Source organism: Rhea americana, unplaced genomic scaffold (assembly GCF_003343005.1).
Source record: "Rhea americana isolate MKP2758 unplaced genomic scaffold, rheAme1 scaffold_21, whole genome shotgun sequence".
Lineage (NCBI taxonomy): Eukaryota > Metazoa > Chordata > Aves > Rheiformes > Rheidae > Rhea > Rhea americana.
Genome location: NW_028186258.1, coordinates 5,559,251 through 5,574,509, shown reverse-complemented (window position 1 = coordinate 5,574,509; position 15,259 = coordinate 5,559,251). Strand labels below are relative to the sequence as shown.

The 15,259-nt window shown below is 36.3% G+C and overlaps 1 protein-coding gene across 1 annotated transcript; it reads right to left on the bottom strand.

Moving 5' to 3' along the window:
* Window positions 1-5,861: 5,861 nt before the first annotated feature.
* Window positions 5,862-13,891, bottom strand: PSMD12 (proteasome 26S subunit, non-ATPase 12). Its single transcript, XM_085304710.1, has 10 exons — window positions 13,835-13,891; window positions 13,456-13,584; window positions 11,814-11,921; window positions 10,848-10,952; window positions 9,801-9,950; window positions 9,534-9,668; window positions 8,844-8,956; window positions 8,282-8,456; window positions 7,687-7,764; window positions 5,862-6,313 (listed from the first exon to the last, which is right to left on the bottom strand). The coding sequence occupies exons 2-10, from the start codon at window positions 13,573-13,575 to the stop codon at window positions 6,104-6,106; spliced, it is 1,194 nt and encodes a 397-aa protein (XP_085160836.1). The 5' UTR covers window positions 13,576-13,584; window positions 13,835-13,891; the 3' UTR covers window positions 5,862-6,103.
* Window positions 13,892-15,259: the final 1,368 nt, after the last annotated feature.

Below are 15,259 nucleotides of genomic sequence, written 5' to 3'. Positions count from 1 at the left end.
GGGGGGTCCTCCTCCCTCGCCCCGAATTGGCTTTTTCCTCCTCAGAAACGGGCCGTAGGTGCTCGCACCTCTCGAGGCTTTAGCTGGTAAGGTGCGAGATGAAAGCCCACCTGTGCGGAAATTGGGGGGGGGGGGTCGTTTTCCTCCCTTTTGCGACTATTGTATTTTTTAAAAAAATTATTGTCCTTAAGAAAAAGTATTTTAAAACTGGGTAAATAGACAATTGCTGCGAGGTGATAAAACGCCTGATGTTGTACATTATGTTTCAAAAGCTCCCTTCACCGTCCGCTTTTGCTGAAGACGAGTCGGTAACGYGCTTCTGGCTGCGTGTGCATCCCAGAAAATGCTTTGCATAACGTTTTCATTTTCACGGAGTAGTCTTCCCGGTTAGCAGTGTTTTCAAAATGTTTGGCGATCAGTTTTTAATACCTGCTCTGCTTTGCAAACGGGCTGCTTCAAGGAGCTACAGGCTCTGCTGCCCCCCGGGCGGCCCTCACCCTCTASAGCGAGTGTTGACTAGAGAGAACGGGAGAAAGCAGCTTATTTCAGCTTCTTAATAAATCTATCAGCAAAACAAGATGCCAATGTGTTAAAATTGCCTTCGACTTTAACTAAAATTCAGATCATTTTCTTACTGGATTTTCCTAAAGACATTTGTTTTTAAATTTACATTTAATGCATCTTAAGTCTTTGAAGAAGAAACACCAGCTGAGCCTCTGATGCATTGCCACTACAAGAAGATACTTGTGCCCAAGAATATTTTCAATTTTCATCAGTAATATATTTATAAAGAGAGCCTTGCAAAAATGTAAATGCAGAAGGAAATAAAGAAACCCTTCGCATCTGCAGCTCCAGACTTAAGTCAATCCACTTTTTAATTCAGCTTTACATTTATTTTGGGAGTGAGTTGTGTTTGGTTCCTAGTGAGTATTACTAATAAATACAATATTTACAAATAAGTACAATAATTATAAATACAAAATTACTAATAAATATTTCTTGGAATATTTTAAATGGAAGTTTTGTATGTGTGTGAATGAAGAATTCCTTTATTTATTCAGTGCTAAGAAAAGTGTTGTTTCTATGTGCTGCCCCATCCAACCTCTTTCACAGTCGTCTTGACTGTGGAAAGACGGAAAGATGAAAACTGCTGGGCCAGAACAAATCTGGGATCCAAACACTCATTAACCTTGGAAATTCTGCTCAAAGTACAAATCACATAGCAACTGGCTATGGGTGAGATCTCAAATCCAAAGAGCCTAAATATAACTTAAGATTTGTTTCAGAGGCACTGCTACTATAATAGTACAGAAGACAGTATGCCACTAGCATCCAGTTAAACACTATATGGGAGGAAAGATTCTTCTTGTGACTTTTACTGACATGTTTCAATATAATATTAAAGGATAATTTAAGGAATTAAGCTTATAACATTAGCTGCTACTGTGGGAGTGACTCCAAGGGACATATCTTTTTCTTTCTGTCCTTGATGGGTATTATCACCCATCCTGGCAGCTGCTGTTCCAGCTTCAGACCTCTGCAGTCAAACACATCATTCACAACTCTACAGGCCAACTTGAGAAACCAGGCCTTCACTCAGTGGGGCCTAAGCACAGAAACAGATGTCTTATCTGTCTATAACTTGTTTGCATTTTTGGAATTGTCCAAACTTTAAGTTCCTGGAATCCCTACGTGCTCTGCTCACAAACTGGATTTCATTACAAGAGAGGAACTCACACTACTAGGCTTCTGCTGAGGAACGTGGGGTTTCGCACTGGGTTTTTATGTTGTAACATACTGTCCTTGCATTTCTTCTACATGAGCAGACCAGGAACATCCAGTGACACAGAGTCTGTGAGTAGAAAAGCAACAACATAATGTTGCAAATGCAAGAAATGCCTAAGTCACCATGGGGAGGTGCAAGAAAGGGATAAAAACAATCTCTGCTCAACATCATGAGACTTGACAGGACTCATCTTCTCAAAAGTCCAAGGATGATATTTCTAACTATAGCACTAAGATTAAAAAAAATTCCAACCAATGTAGCAATCTGATTTAATATAGATAACCAAGTCCAATTCTATTTTAAAATTTTTTAAAAAATCCAAAATCTTTTCAGACCTGAGAGCTCCAGTTTCCTGCTGGAAATAAAGAAAGCCCAACCTCCCAGGAACTGTAACTTCAAGGAAGCCCTGTACAGAAGGTACTAACACATCCAGGCTTCCTACCCCTAAATCAGGATTCTGTAAATCTTGATTGCTCACAGGGCTTCTCCCTTTCTTGTGAAGCTAGGAGCCATGCCAAAGTCCTTGGAGCATCTAGGATCCTTGCCAAAAAAGCAGGAGTTTAAAAACCTCGGGCCACTCAGGCTACTAGGCTCCCTGCCATGAGGCTAAGATCTGAGCGGCTTGGAAAGGTGTGGCACAGATTCTCGAAGAGTTGGGAAATTAAAAACATTCACTTGCTTCAGGGCTAATGGAGAGCCAGTAGCCAAAAAGCCCTGGAGTCCTGGCTCACCCATGAGTTGCACACTTGAGATCACAGCTTTAGTTTGGTTTCTACGATTTCAAAACAAAACTGGTTTAATTATTCCAAATTTACACTCCTGCTTTTCTTCTTCTTCTCCAGACTTTGCTTCCCTAGGAAATTTAGAAAAGCCATTCTCCATTCTATGATAAAGCTCACTTATGTTTTTGGAAACCTTGGCATTTCTTGAATTCCAATACAGAAATTCCAATTTTCAATCAGCTCCAATCGTGATGTCTTACTTACAATAAACACATAAGTAACGAGCATGTAATATACTACTGTCAGCACTGAGTAGCCTCCCTAACCCTGCAGCCGAGCATCCCAACAGGCACCTTCAGATGCTTTCACCTCTGAGAAATGAAAMAACAGGAGGCCTTTCTCAGTAGAAGCTCCAGGCTGACTGCAGTAACAGAAGCAATGTTTTTATTTTCTTAAGAGGACACTGGATCTTTTTTTTTTTTTTTTTTTTGAACTCCCTTAGAAGAAGAAATCATGGGAAACTAGCAGAAGTTAAGTGGTTTACCCACTGCCACAAACAAATCAGTGGTAGACCTGAGGTTAGATAGCAACAGTAATCTTAGTCTTACTAAACAATAAAGCAAACTGTTTCTAGGCAGCCATTGATGTCTGATGATTAGATTTACAAGTAGCAAGTTTTAATTTTCCATCATGAAAATGAATTTTCTGGAAATTTTTCTGGAATTACTCCAGTGTGATGAACAGATGATCTCAACTTTAATCTTGTTTCATAATTATCCAAGCATAAAATTTCTTGAACGTGGATTCTTTAAACACGTGCAATTTCTAGTGTAAATGATATTCAAACTAATGCTTGTTCATTCTCCCTTTGATCCACAAAACGTGTTGAGAAGCACACAGCACTAAAGGGATATTGAGGGTATACTGAGGAGATAGTCTGAACTTTGTAATGCCTAATGTGATGGATTGATCCCACATTGTCAAGATCAAAGATCATCAATCTCAGCATTTTTTTTTTTCAAAAGCCAGCATGCCTTTACGTTGACCTTTAAATYGTTCATTAAGGAGTTATATGTAACATACATCTGCATTCTTCAGATGACTAGCACCAAAAATTTACTGCTTTTCTTTTTCCTAGCAATTTGAATGTAGCAACCCTTTCCAAGGAGACTCAAGATACACTCTTTTCATTTCCATTTGATACAATAATRGCCTACCAATAAATAATAATAAAAAAAGCTCCAGGCTAAGTGAATAGATTCCTATTTTCTACTCACTTGAGATAAGTGCATGCTTCTATACATTTTAAAACTCCTCTTTTTCAAGTTTTTGACGTGTAGGGAGCCAAACCCTGAAGGATTCTTGCTTCTGGCCTTGAGTGCAGGGTACATGATGGGTGTCTCTCATGTTACTTGGAGGATAGGGTTAGGTAGGGAGTTCACCTTGGGCAGTATGTTGTCAAACCAAAAGGTGGTACAAGGTGATTTCAGTGAAGACAAAAACCTATTTTGAAGCAAAAGGSCAAAAGCTTGTTCATCTGGTTGATGTGAAAGGCACCAGATTGCAAAGAGAAGTTCTTTATTTAAACCAAGGTCAGGCTGATATGATTGACACTACACTATACACATAACAGTATGATTGATACTACAYTAGACACATAAGGTTAAGAAAGACATATAAGTAAGACACAGTCAAGATCAGCTTTAGGCACATGCAAAGTAGGTGACCACCAAAAGCAGCCAGAGTTGCCCCCCTCACTTGCTAAAAGGGATAGAAACCACATCATCCCTCTAACAAGCTCATGTCCTAACCACCACAAAGGTGGCAGGAAGAGATATAGCTGGGCCAGAGAGGGAGTAGATCATCACGAACCCCAGAAAGTAGAAGCCACAGAACCACTCCTTTGTAGGATAAGAGGAAAAGACCGTTGRCTGGGAAAACAAGGTCCAGTATCTCTCATCTACCTGGTAGAACAGTCACACAGCTCACAAATTAAGATGCTYGGGACTGTAGATTCCAGACCCTACAGTAAGACCAGATTTGCTAAAGAGAAGGAAGGAGATACAAATTCCCACTCCCCTTTATGCCCCATTGTTTCCACTTCTTATACCTCTTCCTTCTGTTTCCAGAAGATTATATTTTGCTGCTAACAAAATTAAAACCAAAATAAGTTGCTTTGTTCATTATCCTCGGGGCAGCCAAGCAGCTTTGCTTATGCTAAGGCCAGCCTTGTGAATACTAGTATGCCCCCGCCTCAGAAATRGCTGTAGTTCAAGCCTTTACACAACACTCAGACAACTGGGATTATAATGCAATTTAAGAAGCTGGAAGGTAAGCATTCTATGCATCCTAAACAGTCTGCTCTCCCTTCCCTCACTGAAAGTTTGGCTTTCCATTTTTCTTTTATTTAAATRCAGTGAACTGGCTTGGAATGGCTTGATAAAGTTACTTTCTTCTGAAATGWCATTCCCAAGTTTCCCTTAAGCTATGTCCAAAGTCTACATTTCAAATGCAAATTACTGCTTGGAACACTTGGATCTTTTCCTGTCCCTTCACAGACTTCYCTCCTCAAAATCACTGTCTAAAGTTTCCTGGCTTGCTGTGTATTCATATGATAATTATCCAGGCTAGAAATGTTAGCCTGAATTAAGTTCAGTGTGCTTTTAAAGAGATAGGGCTCATATACATCTTAATATACCTTTTACAATTATACTCTATACTCATTCAATTATGAACAGAATAGTCGGTTATAGCCAGCATTAAAAATTCATTCCTGCACTTACCGTACTATTCAGGCTACTATTTTACTTGTATCAAAAAAAAAAAAAAAACAGAGGAATGGGATGGGGGAAAATCCAAACCTTCCTTCGTTTATGAGTAGGCTAAAGCAAATGGATGAGTATCTTCCTGTCTGAATACAATACACACAAATATGAGAAGCAGCAGATTTTAGTACTTAGTTAATTGCATAATTGCTATTGTAGCATTACAAACTGGAATGACAGAACAGTGAAAACTAGTGACCTGCACCAAGCAGACAAGATTCAGGTAGATTTCAGCCAACTCAGAGTTAATAAAGTCTATGCATAATCCCAAAGCACAAGAAGTATTATTCCCAGATGCAAACATCCAAAATTTTGTTTAAACAGCACCTTTGACATAACATTAAAATAAATATAATCATAAATTACCTCAATGCAAGCTACTGTAAAACCCTAGGCTTGTATTTTATTTACAGTATGTCCTTTCAATCACAGCCTCAAAAAATATTCCTGGAATAAAATAACCACAGAATTATTTGTTAGACAGATGAAGGTGTACATGGGAAAAGAATAAATCACAAGACTACTCTATTACACAGGCAATACAGTTTTATTATGTTCTTTCACCAATGTAGCAAAAATGTCTTAACAACTGAATGAATAATCAACTTAATTGTTGACTTAGTTGTCAACAGGAATTTAAGAATTATGTTCTAAATTTTAGTCCAGGAAGGCTTGATAGGGAGAAAACAAACCATATACACACTGTAATAATAGTCTCTATTATGAGGATTTAATGCCTTCTTTAAAAGCATGGAGATTATTGAGGCACATTACTGAAGGTTATGTATCATCTCCTCTTTGGCAATGAGATGTGTGGTTTTGTTAACTAGGGCCATCAGTGAGTTGAGCTTGTGAGACCAGTCATTGAGTATATTGTTTGGGTCCTTAGGCCTCTGAAAATTGATAATTCCTGCCAGCCTGTCTACTTTAGCAAAGATGGTCTTATTAACTACTAGGCTGGACAGAAACTCCTCCGATTCCTGCAAAGATAAATAGCACTAAGTCAAGACAACAGCATTTTCAGCAACCAAAGCATCAAAATTCCTTCCAAACAGCATTACGGCATAGCAAACAAGGTTTTATTTATACTTTACAGAAATACAGCAGTAGTAATACTGTATTTACAAAAAGYGCACGATACTTTAATAATACACGACACTGCAAGCTGCTAGTACCATCTATTCAAAAACATTTTTTCATTTGAATTATATCTGATTATCTTTTATGAAATTAGAAGTTTAATATACTACACCAACAGTCTTTTAGACTTTTCAGTGCTTGGCTACACAGACATCAGAATACGCCTTCCAATAAACAAGACAAATATCCATGCGGACTACTGATCACTGTCAAAGAATTCTGAGCTTGTGTCAAGGAGCAAATTTAATTAAAAGACATTAGGGTGAATTTTCTCATTTGTACATGAAATATGAAGATGACATGAAAAAAAGAGAGTCTTTTTGGAAAGGTCTTTAAAACACAAAAGGGGATGGCAGAAAAACAATACCAGCCAATGCTCCCTGAGTGCAACCAACTATAAATATGGACATCTAAAGATAAGAAACTCCTTATCTTCAGTCAGTTTTAATCACCCATTCATAAGAGCTTTTTAACACTAGAATACACAAGAAGCTCCAGCATTCAGATATGACCTTCAATCTAAACAAATTTTTAGCATCATCTTTTACCTACATGCACACTTACCATGCTACTGAGTTCTGTTTGGATCAAAAAACYGTTTTCTAACTCTCATAAAAGCAAGCAAATAAACTCAGGCCTTTATACTGAATACTAGAGGCAAAGTAACAAATATTCAGATTAAGATACTATTACTCCCCAGATTTTGCACTACTGCTTCTCAAAAAAAGAACCCAACAAACTGAAGTTCTGTTACTGCTCCCCATCTATCACTACAGCACACTTTATCCTTCACAGTAAGAGATGAAAAGCACTGTGGTACCACAAAGAGGGGAACGGACTAAGGATGATGCCAGGGCACTGCAAGGATAATACAAAAACAGACACAAATACAAAGGCAAATACTATATCCATGAACATTCATACACACAAAGTGTAAATCCTGAGATTTTTGTACTAAGTGTCTTTCTAGTACAATGCTGTATCTTTCTGCATTTTCTAACACAAGGCTATCCTGATCTATGGCACCGTTTACAGAGCTTTTTAAGCTAAAAGACTGCCAACAAATTCAAATAAAAAGAGAAAGTTACTCTGCTGAATACTTAGATTTTTGCCACACACACACACACACACACACACACACACACACACACACACACACACACACACACTTCCACTCCCTTTATAAAAGAAGGATAAGCAAGGCAACACTTACATCAACAGACAGGTCCAGGAGCTGTGCCATTCTCTTCATTGTAATTCTAGTATAGTATTTAGCCATTATTCTAATATTCTGGAATAGAAGCATTCAGAATAGAGGGTTATGTGCAAAAAATAACTGAAGCAGGATGCAAAAATATAAAAGTCAATGTTAAAGGCAGATTAGGAGTTGTAATGCTCTACCAGCAATCCAGCATAAGGTGCATAAAAGAGCAGTAAAATGTTGTGGACAGACAGTCCTTCTCCTTGCAAAAGGTGTAATAGTCTGTGCACATGAAATTAATAATTAGTAGTTGATTTTATTACTTAATAATTTTATATAAAACAAGACTTAAAAGTTCCTGCCCTATTGAAATCTGAGTATTAAATCTCACAACTAAAGTAGACAGTATTTTTTTTTCCTGGCAACTGTGCAGATACACATCTATAATATAAATGAGAAAATAAAATTATAGTATAATACAAAAAGTAACTTATCTGCTGCTTTCCTTAATTTGTTTCTATTTATAACTAAAAAACGGTATCCAAAAGTATTTTTTATTTGAGGCACAGAATACATGATTAATGCTTAAAGAACTAGCTATACTTACATGTTCCACAACTCTGTTCTTTAAATCTTTCCATCGCTTTTCACCTTCCTCTGTACAGCCAAACACATCTGTTGCAGGACTGTCAAGGGATCCTTCTCTCAATTCTTTCCCGTATTCTTCAACTAGAGCAGTCCATCGCATCAATTCCATGGTGGTAAATAGTTTTAGAAGGTCTCTGTAAATGGTTTAACAAAGTTAATTTACAATCCCATATCAATAGGACTTATTTTTACTTGAAAAAAAACTCAAAAAAAGTAATTTAAAATATTTTCACTTTACTACCATGAATACTCACTGTTCTTTTTAAGTATAGTCTGTAATATTTCACACCTATTAGCAGACAGCTCATTTGGACCATGTACATAATACAGATCTTTCTCTTACAAACCCACTCATATATTTTGATTTATTTTAACTTGAATGAAAAATTTGCAGTATTTTTCAAACAGTATTAAATTTCGAGATGTTTATCCCAGATGACAAGTAAGCAGATTTCTTGCACAGCTACTGCAAGAGATGCTTTTTTTTTCTGTAAGAATTGTTTATTAGAATCAATACTTACTTATACTTCGGGATTTCTTCTAGCTTTTTATCACTACTAATTCTGTGTACCAAATCAGATTGTTCATTGTCGTAAGGTGAAAGGATAACATACAGAACAACGCTCTTCAGTGCCTGTTTAAGAAGAGAGTGAGTTTTTCATCTCCATAATTAAACAGAAGAATTCAAAATTCAGCCCTCAGAGCTTGCTTCAATTAGCCCTTACTACGAATTTAAAACATAGAAGGCTTAAGCCAAGCTTATTAAGAAACTAGGTTTAAAATGAAGTCATCTTGCAGAAATGAACCTTCACATTGATACCTTTAAACTGATTCAGCTCAACTAAAACACTAATATTATACATTAATAAATGATAAAAATCAGCATTTTTTTTAATATTGCATACAATAGCACCACTTAGACTGTAATCACACAGGCTGTTTCAAATTTCTGCACTTCCATAAAACAGAAAAGACATTCTCAAGATTTCAAAGACAACACAATAAAAATGTTATAAATATTCTTTTGAAACCAAGTTTATTATATCCGTTTTCAACTAACTGTCAATCAGTTAGTATAGTTGTTGAAAAGAAATTTAAATTAACAACAGCAGACTGATGACCTATTTAATCTGCTGTAAAATAATCTGATAATGAGAAGGATATTTGCCACATGAAAACACAGACATTTTATTTTTAATGTTTTTTTCTACCTGCTGCCACTTTTCACTTTCAGCCTGGATACATGGAGTATCATAAATGGCTCTGTAGTGCTTACAGATGGAGAGATAGGAGCCTTCATGTTGATCCAGCTGTATCATTAAGTTATAGTATTTTAACTTTAGTTTCTGGAATGATAAGAAACATAAATCGTGTAAACGAAATCCAACAGGATTCCAAAAAACATAAGATTCAAATACACTTGGACTCACTCAGACACGTCAGATCAAAAGGGAGGGAAGAATCCACTACTGACTTACTTCTGTGTTTTCTTCTTGGAAAAATTTGGTATTAATTTTTTTGCTGATAATTTGAGTCCGAATATAGTCTTTTACAGCTAAACAGAGTCTCATCTGCTCCAAAATAAATTCTACACGTTCTTTTTTTTCCATTGAACCATAGGTTTCCACCTAAAATGAGAACAAAACATTTTACCATTACCAAAGACAAATCACATAGGGAAGYGTACCCTGATCCATTAAAAAACAACAACAACAAAAAAAAWKGGGKKGGGGGTTTAATCCAAAGCTTTTGGTCAGGTAAAAGGTACTCAAATAAAATTAAACCCTCTGTATATATACATACATATCCTGACTTAATATACAAGAAAAAAAAATATCTGACAAAAGACTAAGTAGTTGTWGTAGTAGTAGTAGTTGTAACTCATTACCTTTGATTGGATTTTTTTAATATATAATAACTGTTGCTGTTATATGGCAGACACATAAAGGAGATAATTTTTAGTATCAAGAAAGGTAAAAAAAAGTGATGTGTTCTACAGCTATGCTCTCTTAGCACAATCACAATCCTAACAACCTTTTCTACCCATTCTTAGCCACTTGTTTGAGTGTAGAAAAATTCATCATGAACCAGACTCTACTTAACATATAAGAAAAGTCTTAACTGCACAAGAAGCAGGTGAGAAAAGAAGGGGAAATCAGGAACAGAAAGAAAGAAAAAAAGAAAAAAGAAAACAATTACTCTCGAGCAAGGGAAAAACAGAGAAAAGATTATTTTATTTCGAATAATAGCCCTCACTTGCACCAGAAGAATCCTCTAACAGTAAATTTTCYGTACTACCTAGAGAACTGAAATTTATTTTCCAAAAAGGAAATAAGTCTATGCAACTTAACCACAAGACTAACAAAAGCAGTTAAAAYTGAATAACCTTTTTGCTAATAGCACTTAATCTTATTCCAGACATTTCTGCAGACATACCTGACCAAGTTTCTGAACCCACAATGACTGAAGAGCAATTAGTATTAMTGTTTATTGCTGAGGTAACTTTGAGTTACATGGCATGTTACCTGCAATTCTTGCAAAATAGAGGCAGCTTCTTTCACTTCACCATTTTGTTCTTTTATTGTTGCAAGTGTCTTTGTCAGGCGAGCACGTTCAATTTCCACATATATCTAAAATCAGGAGTAGTTTAAACATTAGATTATTCTAAAGGAGAGCGTAAACTCTAAGACCATAACCCTACTACAATATATTTTTACTACCTTAAATATTTTACATACAACTAATTAATTCCATGTATATCCATATAATGGATAGTTGACAGGCTGGAAATATTTAGACCAAATTAATCTAAAACAGAATCTCTGAATTAGTCAATTGTTCTGTACACTAATATGTGCTGAGTACTATTGTTYGCATTTCTTTCACTCACTCCTAACCAGCCATTACGTGACAATACTGGATTATTAACCATCTAGACTAAGTTTGAACAGAAAAAAGCCATAATTTTAATATACATTTAGTTTAATTAGAAATATTTTTCTTAAGTAAATGGAACATTTTGGAAAGTAATTAACTTCTTACGATGCTTTGGTATCACCTTCTCGTTACTGTATCTATATTTAATACCTTCCTAAACGCAGAAGAAATTAAACTAAACCTGTCCATTTCTCTAACGGACAGAGATGATCTCTAATGAATTAAAGTATTTAAAATACYTTTAGGTATCTCTTCAAGTGGAAAATAAATGACACTTTAGAATTCTCAAAAGCAGTATTAATTACACTAATAATACTTTCAAATATCTACAWCACAGAAATATCGCAAATGTCTCAGCAAGTTCTTTACTCACGCAATACAGAAAATATTTCTTAGAAAAAAATACACTGCCTTGCTTCTCAGGTTAATTTAGAAATATACTTTTGCCCGTATTTGAACAAGATTAAAAAATAGTGTTAGGAAGCTATGCTTTTAAAGAAGGTGGACATTTTTATTCTACCTTTTAGACACTCAGTCTTAAAACAAAATCTTACTTTTCCTTCTGTAACCATACGCAACGTGTCAATTAAGCGTAGTTTGACTGGTAGGTCTGTGATTTCTTCAATGTAAGTGCAGCATTGCTGGACCATTTTAGCAACTGCCTGACATAATAATAGAACAGAAAAAAAAAACTTTATTTTTACATTTCCAAATGCATTCAATTTATAAAATTCAGGGACAAGTACTAAACAATTTAACATCAAATTAAAGAGACTTATCTCAAAAAAGCATGCAAGACATTTCTAATCACTTTGGCTCATAAAGCCATTTAAAATGCTAGCAGTGAAGGTAGGAGTCAAATGTGATGCTGTTCTCTCATTTCTTTCTTCTCAGTTGTTTCAATGACACTTGAAGTTCATTCCACACAGCTCTCCCTTGAAAAGCAGCACGTCTCTTCTGCCTAATCAACACGATTTTCACATACACTGGTAAAATTTCATGTTTGCTATAGGACCTACCTAGTTATATATCCTCTCTTAAGTGTGTGCAGTAGCATTTCTCTGTAGGACACAAATATTTCTGATTGATGCTTTTTCATCTCTGCAGATCCCTAAACAGGCCCTGCTAGTAAGTTACCATCTTTCAGGGGCAAGCATGAGTATTGGAATATGTTCTTCTGCTAATAACACTGACAAAGTTATTAGAAGTATTACAAAGTACCTACTTCTAGAAAAACAGAATGAATATACATTTTATATACTAGGCCCCTCTAATACAAAATAACACAGAGGCAATTACGCAAGGCCTCCAAAATATCTAGAGACAGGTATTTTCTATTGAGACCTGAAACAAAAGCATGACAACCAGATGTTCCTAAAATATACAGTATTGAAATACAAAAGTCAAGTATAAAGAATGTAATGTCCTTCAGTTGAGTTAATTTTCAGAATAAAAAGGCTTTCTTCAAGGAAAAAAAAATAGCTGAAACGATCTGAGTCTTCAGTCATTGTTTGTGCAAGTCAGAGCACGAATTCTACTTGTATACAAAATCCTAATGTTTCTGCACACTAAAAAGGAGGTAACCTTCTTCTTCCTAAAGTGATAGTGCCTTCAAAATTGCCTATTGCTAACTTCTAATTAAGTCAAACTAAACATGCAGCTTATAATTGAGCAAAATAAAGTTTGTACCTTTTTAAAGGCAAACACTTTAGGCTATCCTGTCAGCTGATTTGTAAGACAGAACGRAATTCCACAGTATGACAGTTTCAAAAGCAAGCACACTCATTTAAAGGATATCCCTTATTTCATCAAAATAAATTGCAACAACTCTGTTCAATGTACGCCTCATACTTAGTATTCTTCTATTCACATGTCTCCAGTGCAGACTATAGAACAGTGTAAARATGAACTACTACCTAAAAACCTAAGTATGCAGTGAAAGCAGAACAGTCACAGTTGTATTGCCAAGAATGACAAATTGGACAACATGGAGCTCAGACTTGAGGTTGAGATTAATTCCAGACATTAATTTCATCACTGGCTATCACATGCATACCAAAAAATGTTAACAGAAGCTAATTACAACATATTCAAACAAGTGATAGTCAGAAGAGCCCCTATATGTAAGGGGGAGTTCAGATACATAATATAGCTCCAAATACAGTTTTATTTTTTGCTTAAAAGACTTATATTCACCTGTTTCAACTGACTTCTTCTCTTTGACAGAAGAATAATATTTTCATTAAGAGCATCCCAGTCTTTAGCTTCGTAACACATTTTCACTATAGCAACTAAGATACGGGATGTGGAAACCATGTCAGATGCCTGCAACAAACAAACAGCATATCAGTGACAGAACAAACAACTTGCAGTTCTCTATCTCTTACACTTCTATTATACAAAAGGGGAGAAAAACATTAAATGTAGCCTTACTKATTTTCTTTTTAAATAGAAGAAAAAACAAAGGAGGAAGACTGACACCCCAAATCTCTTCATTGTTTTAACTCTGTGACYCTCTGAACAAGGTGCATGCAGGACAACCCTGCATAAGTGTTGCTCATCACAATGTACTTACTGTTCGTGTTTGTTTTTCCAAGGAGAGAAGGTTTTCAATTACTTCTTGGAGTCTTCCTTCCTAATATGATAGACAAAGAATTATCACCATGACTGAAGAAAACAATTCAGCTTATATTGAGAACAACTTTGATCCTCATAGAAGGGGAAACAAATACAGACTAGTCTGGGCACTATTTTTTTTTTAAAGGTGCTTATGGATAGAGATTATACTGCTCTTTAAAAAAAGAAAAGAAAGAAAGAAAACAAGAAAAAAAAAGCAAAGGCAGAACAGCACTGGTTCCATTTTTACCCAATACACACTAAAAACTGCCTGTCCTGAGCAAGAAACCTAGCAAGTGTCAAACAGGTTTGGTTAGCTTGTACTCACAAAACTAGTCAAAACAAAGCTTTTGACCAGCCCCAGTCAAAACAAAGCTTCAGGTGAAAACAGATAGGTAACTAAGATTCCTCAGCCAAAAAAATTGTTTCATTGCAATTTTCATTCACATTCATCATATCTTCGTAGCAATAACAGCATACTGTAGAAAGCATAAACCACACGCTTTATAGTCTGAGCATGGAATTATAATATTTCTTTTTGGGGGTTCTGAGGGCTGTATTTGCCTTTGTTTATACAGGTTAAAGATATCATAAGGTGCTTTTAGCCCTTAGTTGTTTTTCCTAGCAAGTACTTTGGGGAAAAAATGTTATTGGGAATATTTTTAAACAGCCCATGGCAGAAATGGAACTTAAAAAAAAAAAAAGTAGTATCCTGCTGACTTCCTTTAAAATATATAAAATGGTCTTTGTCAAGCCTGGGCTTTTACTAGAATAGAATTTGCATTATATTACAATGAAATATGGCCACGGCTTCCATACCTACTCAGAACTGTGTCCATGGCACACAGTATATGGACCTCCTCTCCAAGCAATACTGTATAAAGATAGTGCAAGCTGCAATTTATCTATCACAAAGCTAATGCCTTCAGAATTCTACATTACACTGTAGAGTATGATATTTTTCTCTCACTGAGMGACACGGATCCAGGCAGGCCATTTGCAGCCTGTAAAGAGTCAGAAGCCATCCTACCAGGACCGAGCAGAACAGCAAATCCAGGCTGTCTGTTCTGACATTCGAGGTGTGCAAGAATCTCCTTCACTACATAACAAAGCCCTAAGAGAAACCTCGGACGCAGTAAGCCTATGTTCTGCGATTGTCCATGGCTGGGTGCATGCACAGGTTTGATCAACACATGCCAGTCACCCTACCAGCCAGTCATCGCTCCCGCCCTGCACTACAGTCTTCTGGGGAAGGTAAATGTCAGAACGCAAAGAACTGCCTGCCGAAGGGGACACGGGCACACTTAAGCCAGGTCGCCTTTAGCGCACAGCAGCCCAAGGATCCTACGCGTCTGCCCGGGGCGAAGAGCGGCAGGAGGGGGAA

Bases quoted from the DNA above. Each gene is read 5' to 3' on its own strand.
- PSMD12 (XM_085304710.1), bottom strand. From the start codon at position 13,575: ATGGTTTCCACATCCCGTATCTTAGTTGCTATAGTGAAAATGTGTTAC. The intron at 10,953-11,813 runs GTAAGATTTTGT...TCCTGATTTTAG, and splicing joins GTATGGTTACAGAAGGAAAA to ATATATGTGGAAATTGAACG. The intron at 8,957-9,533 runs GTAGAAAAAAAC...CTTCTTAAACAG, and splicing joins AAAGTGAAAAGTGGCAGCAG to GCACTGAAGAGCGTTGTTCT.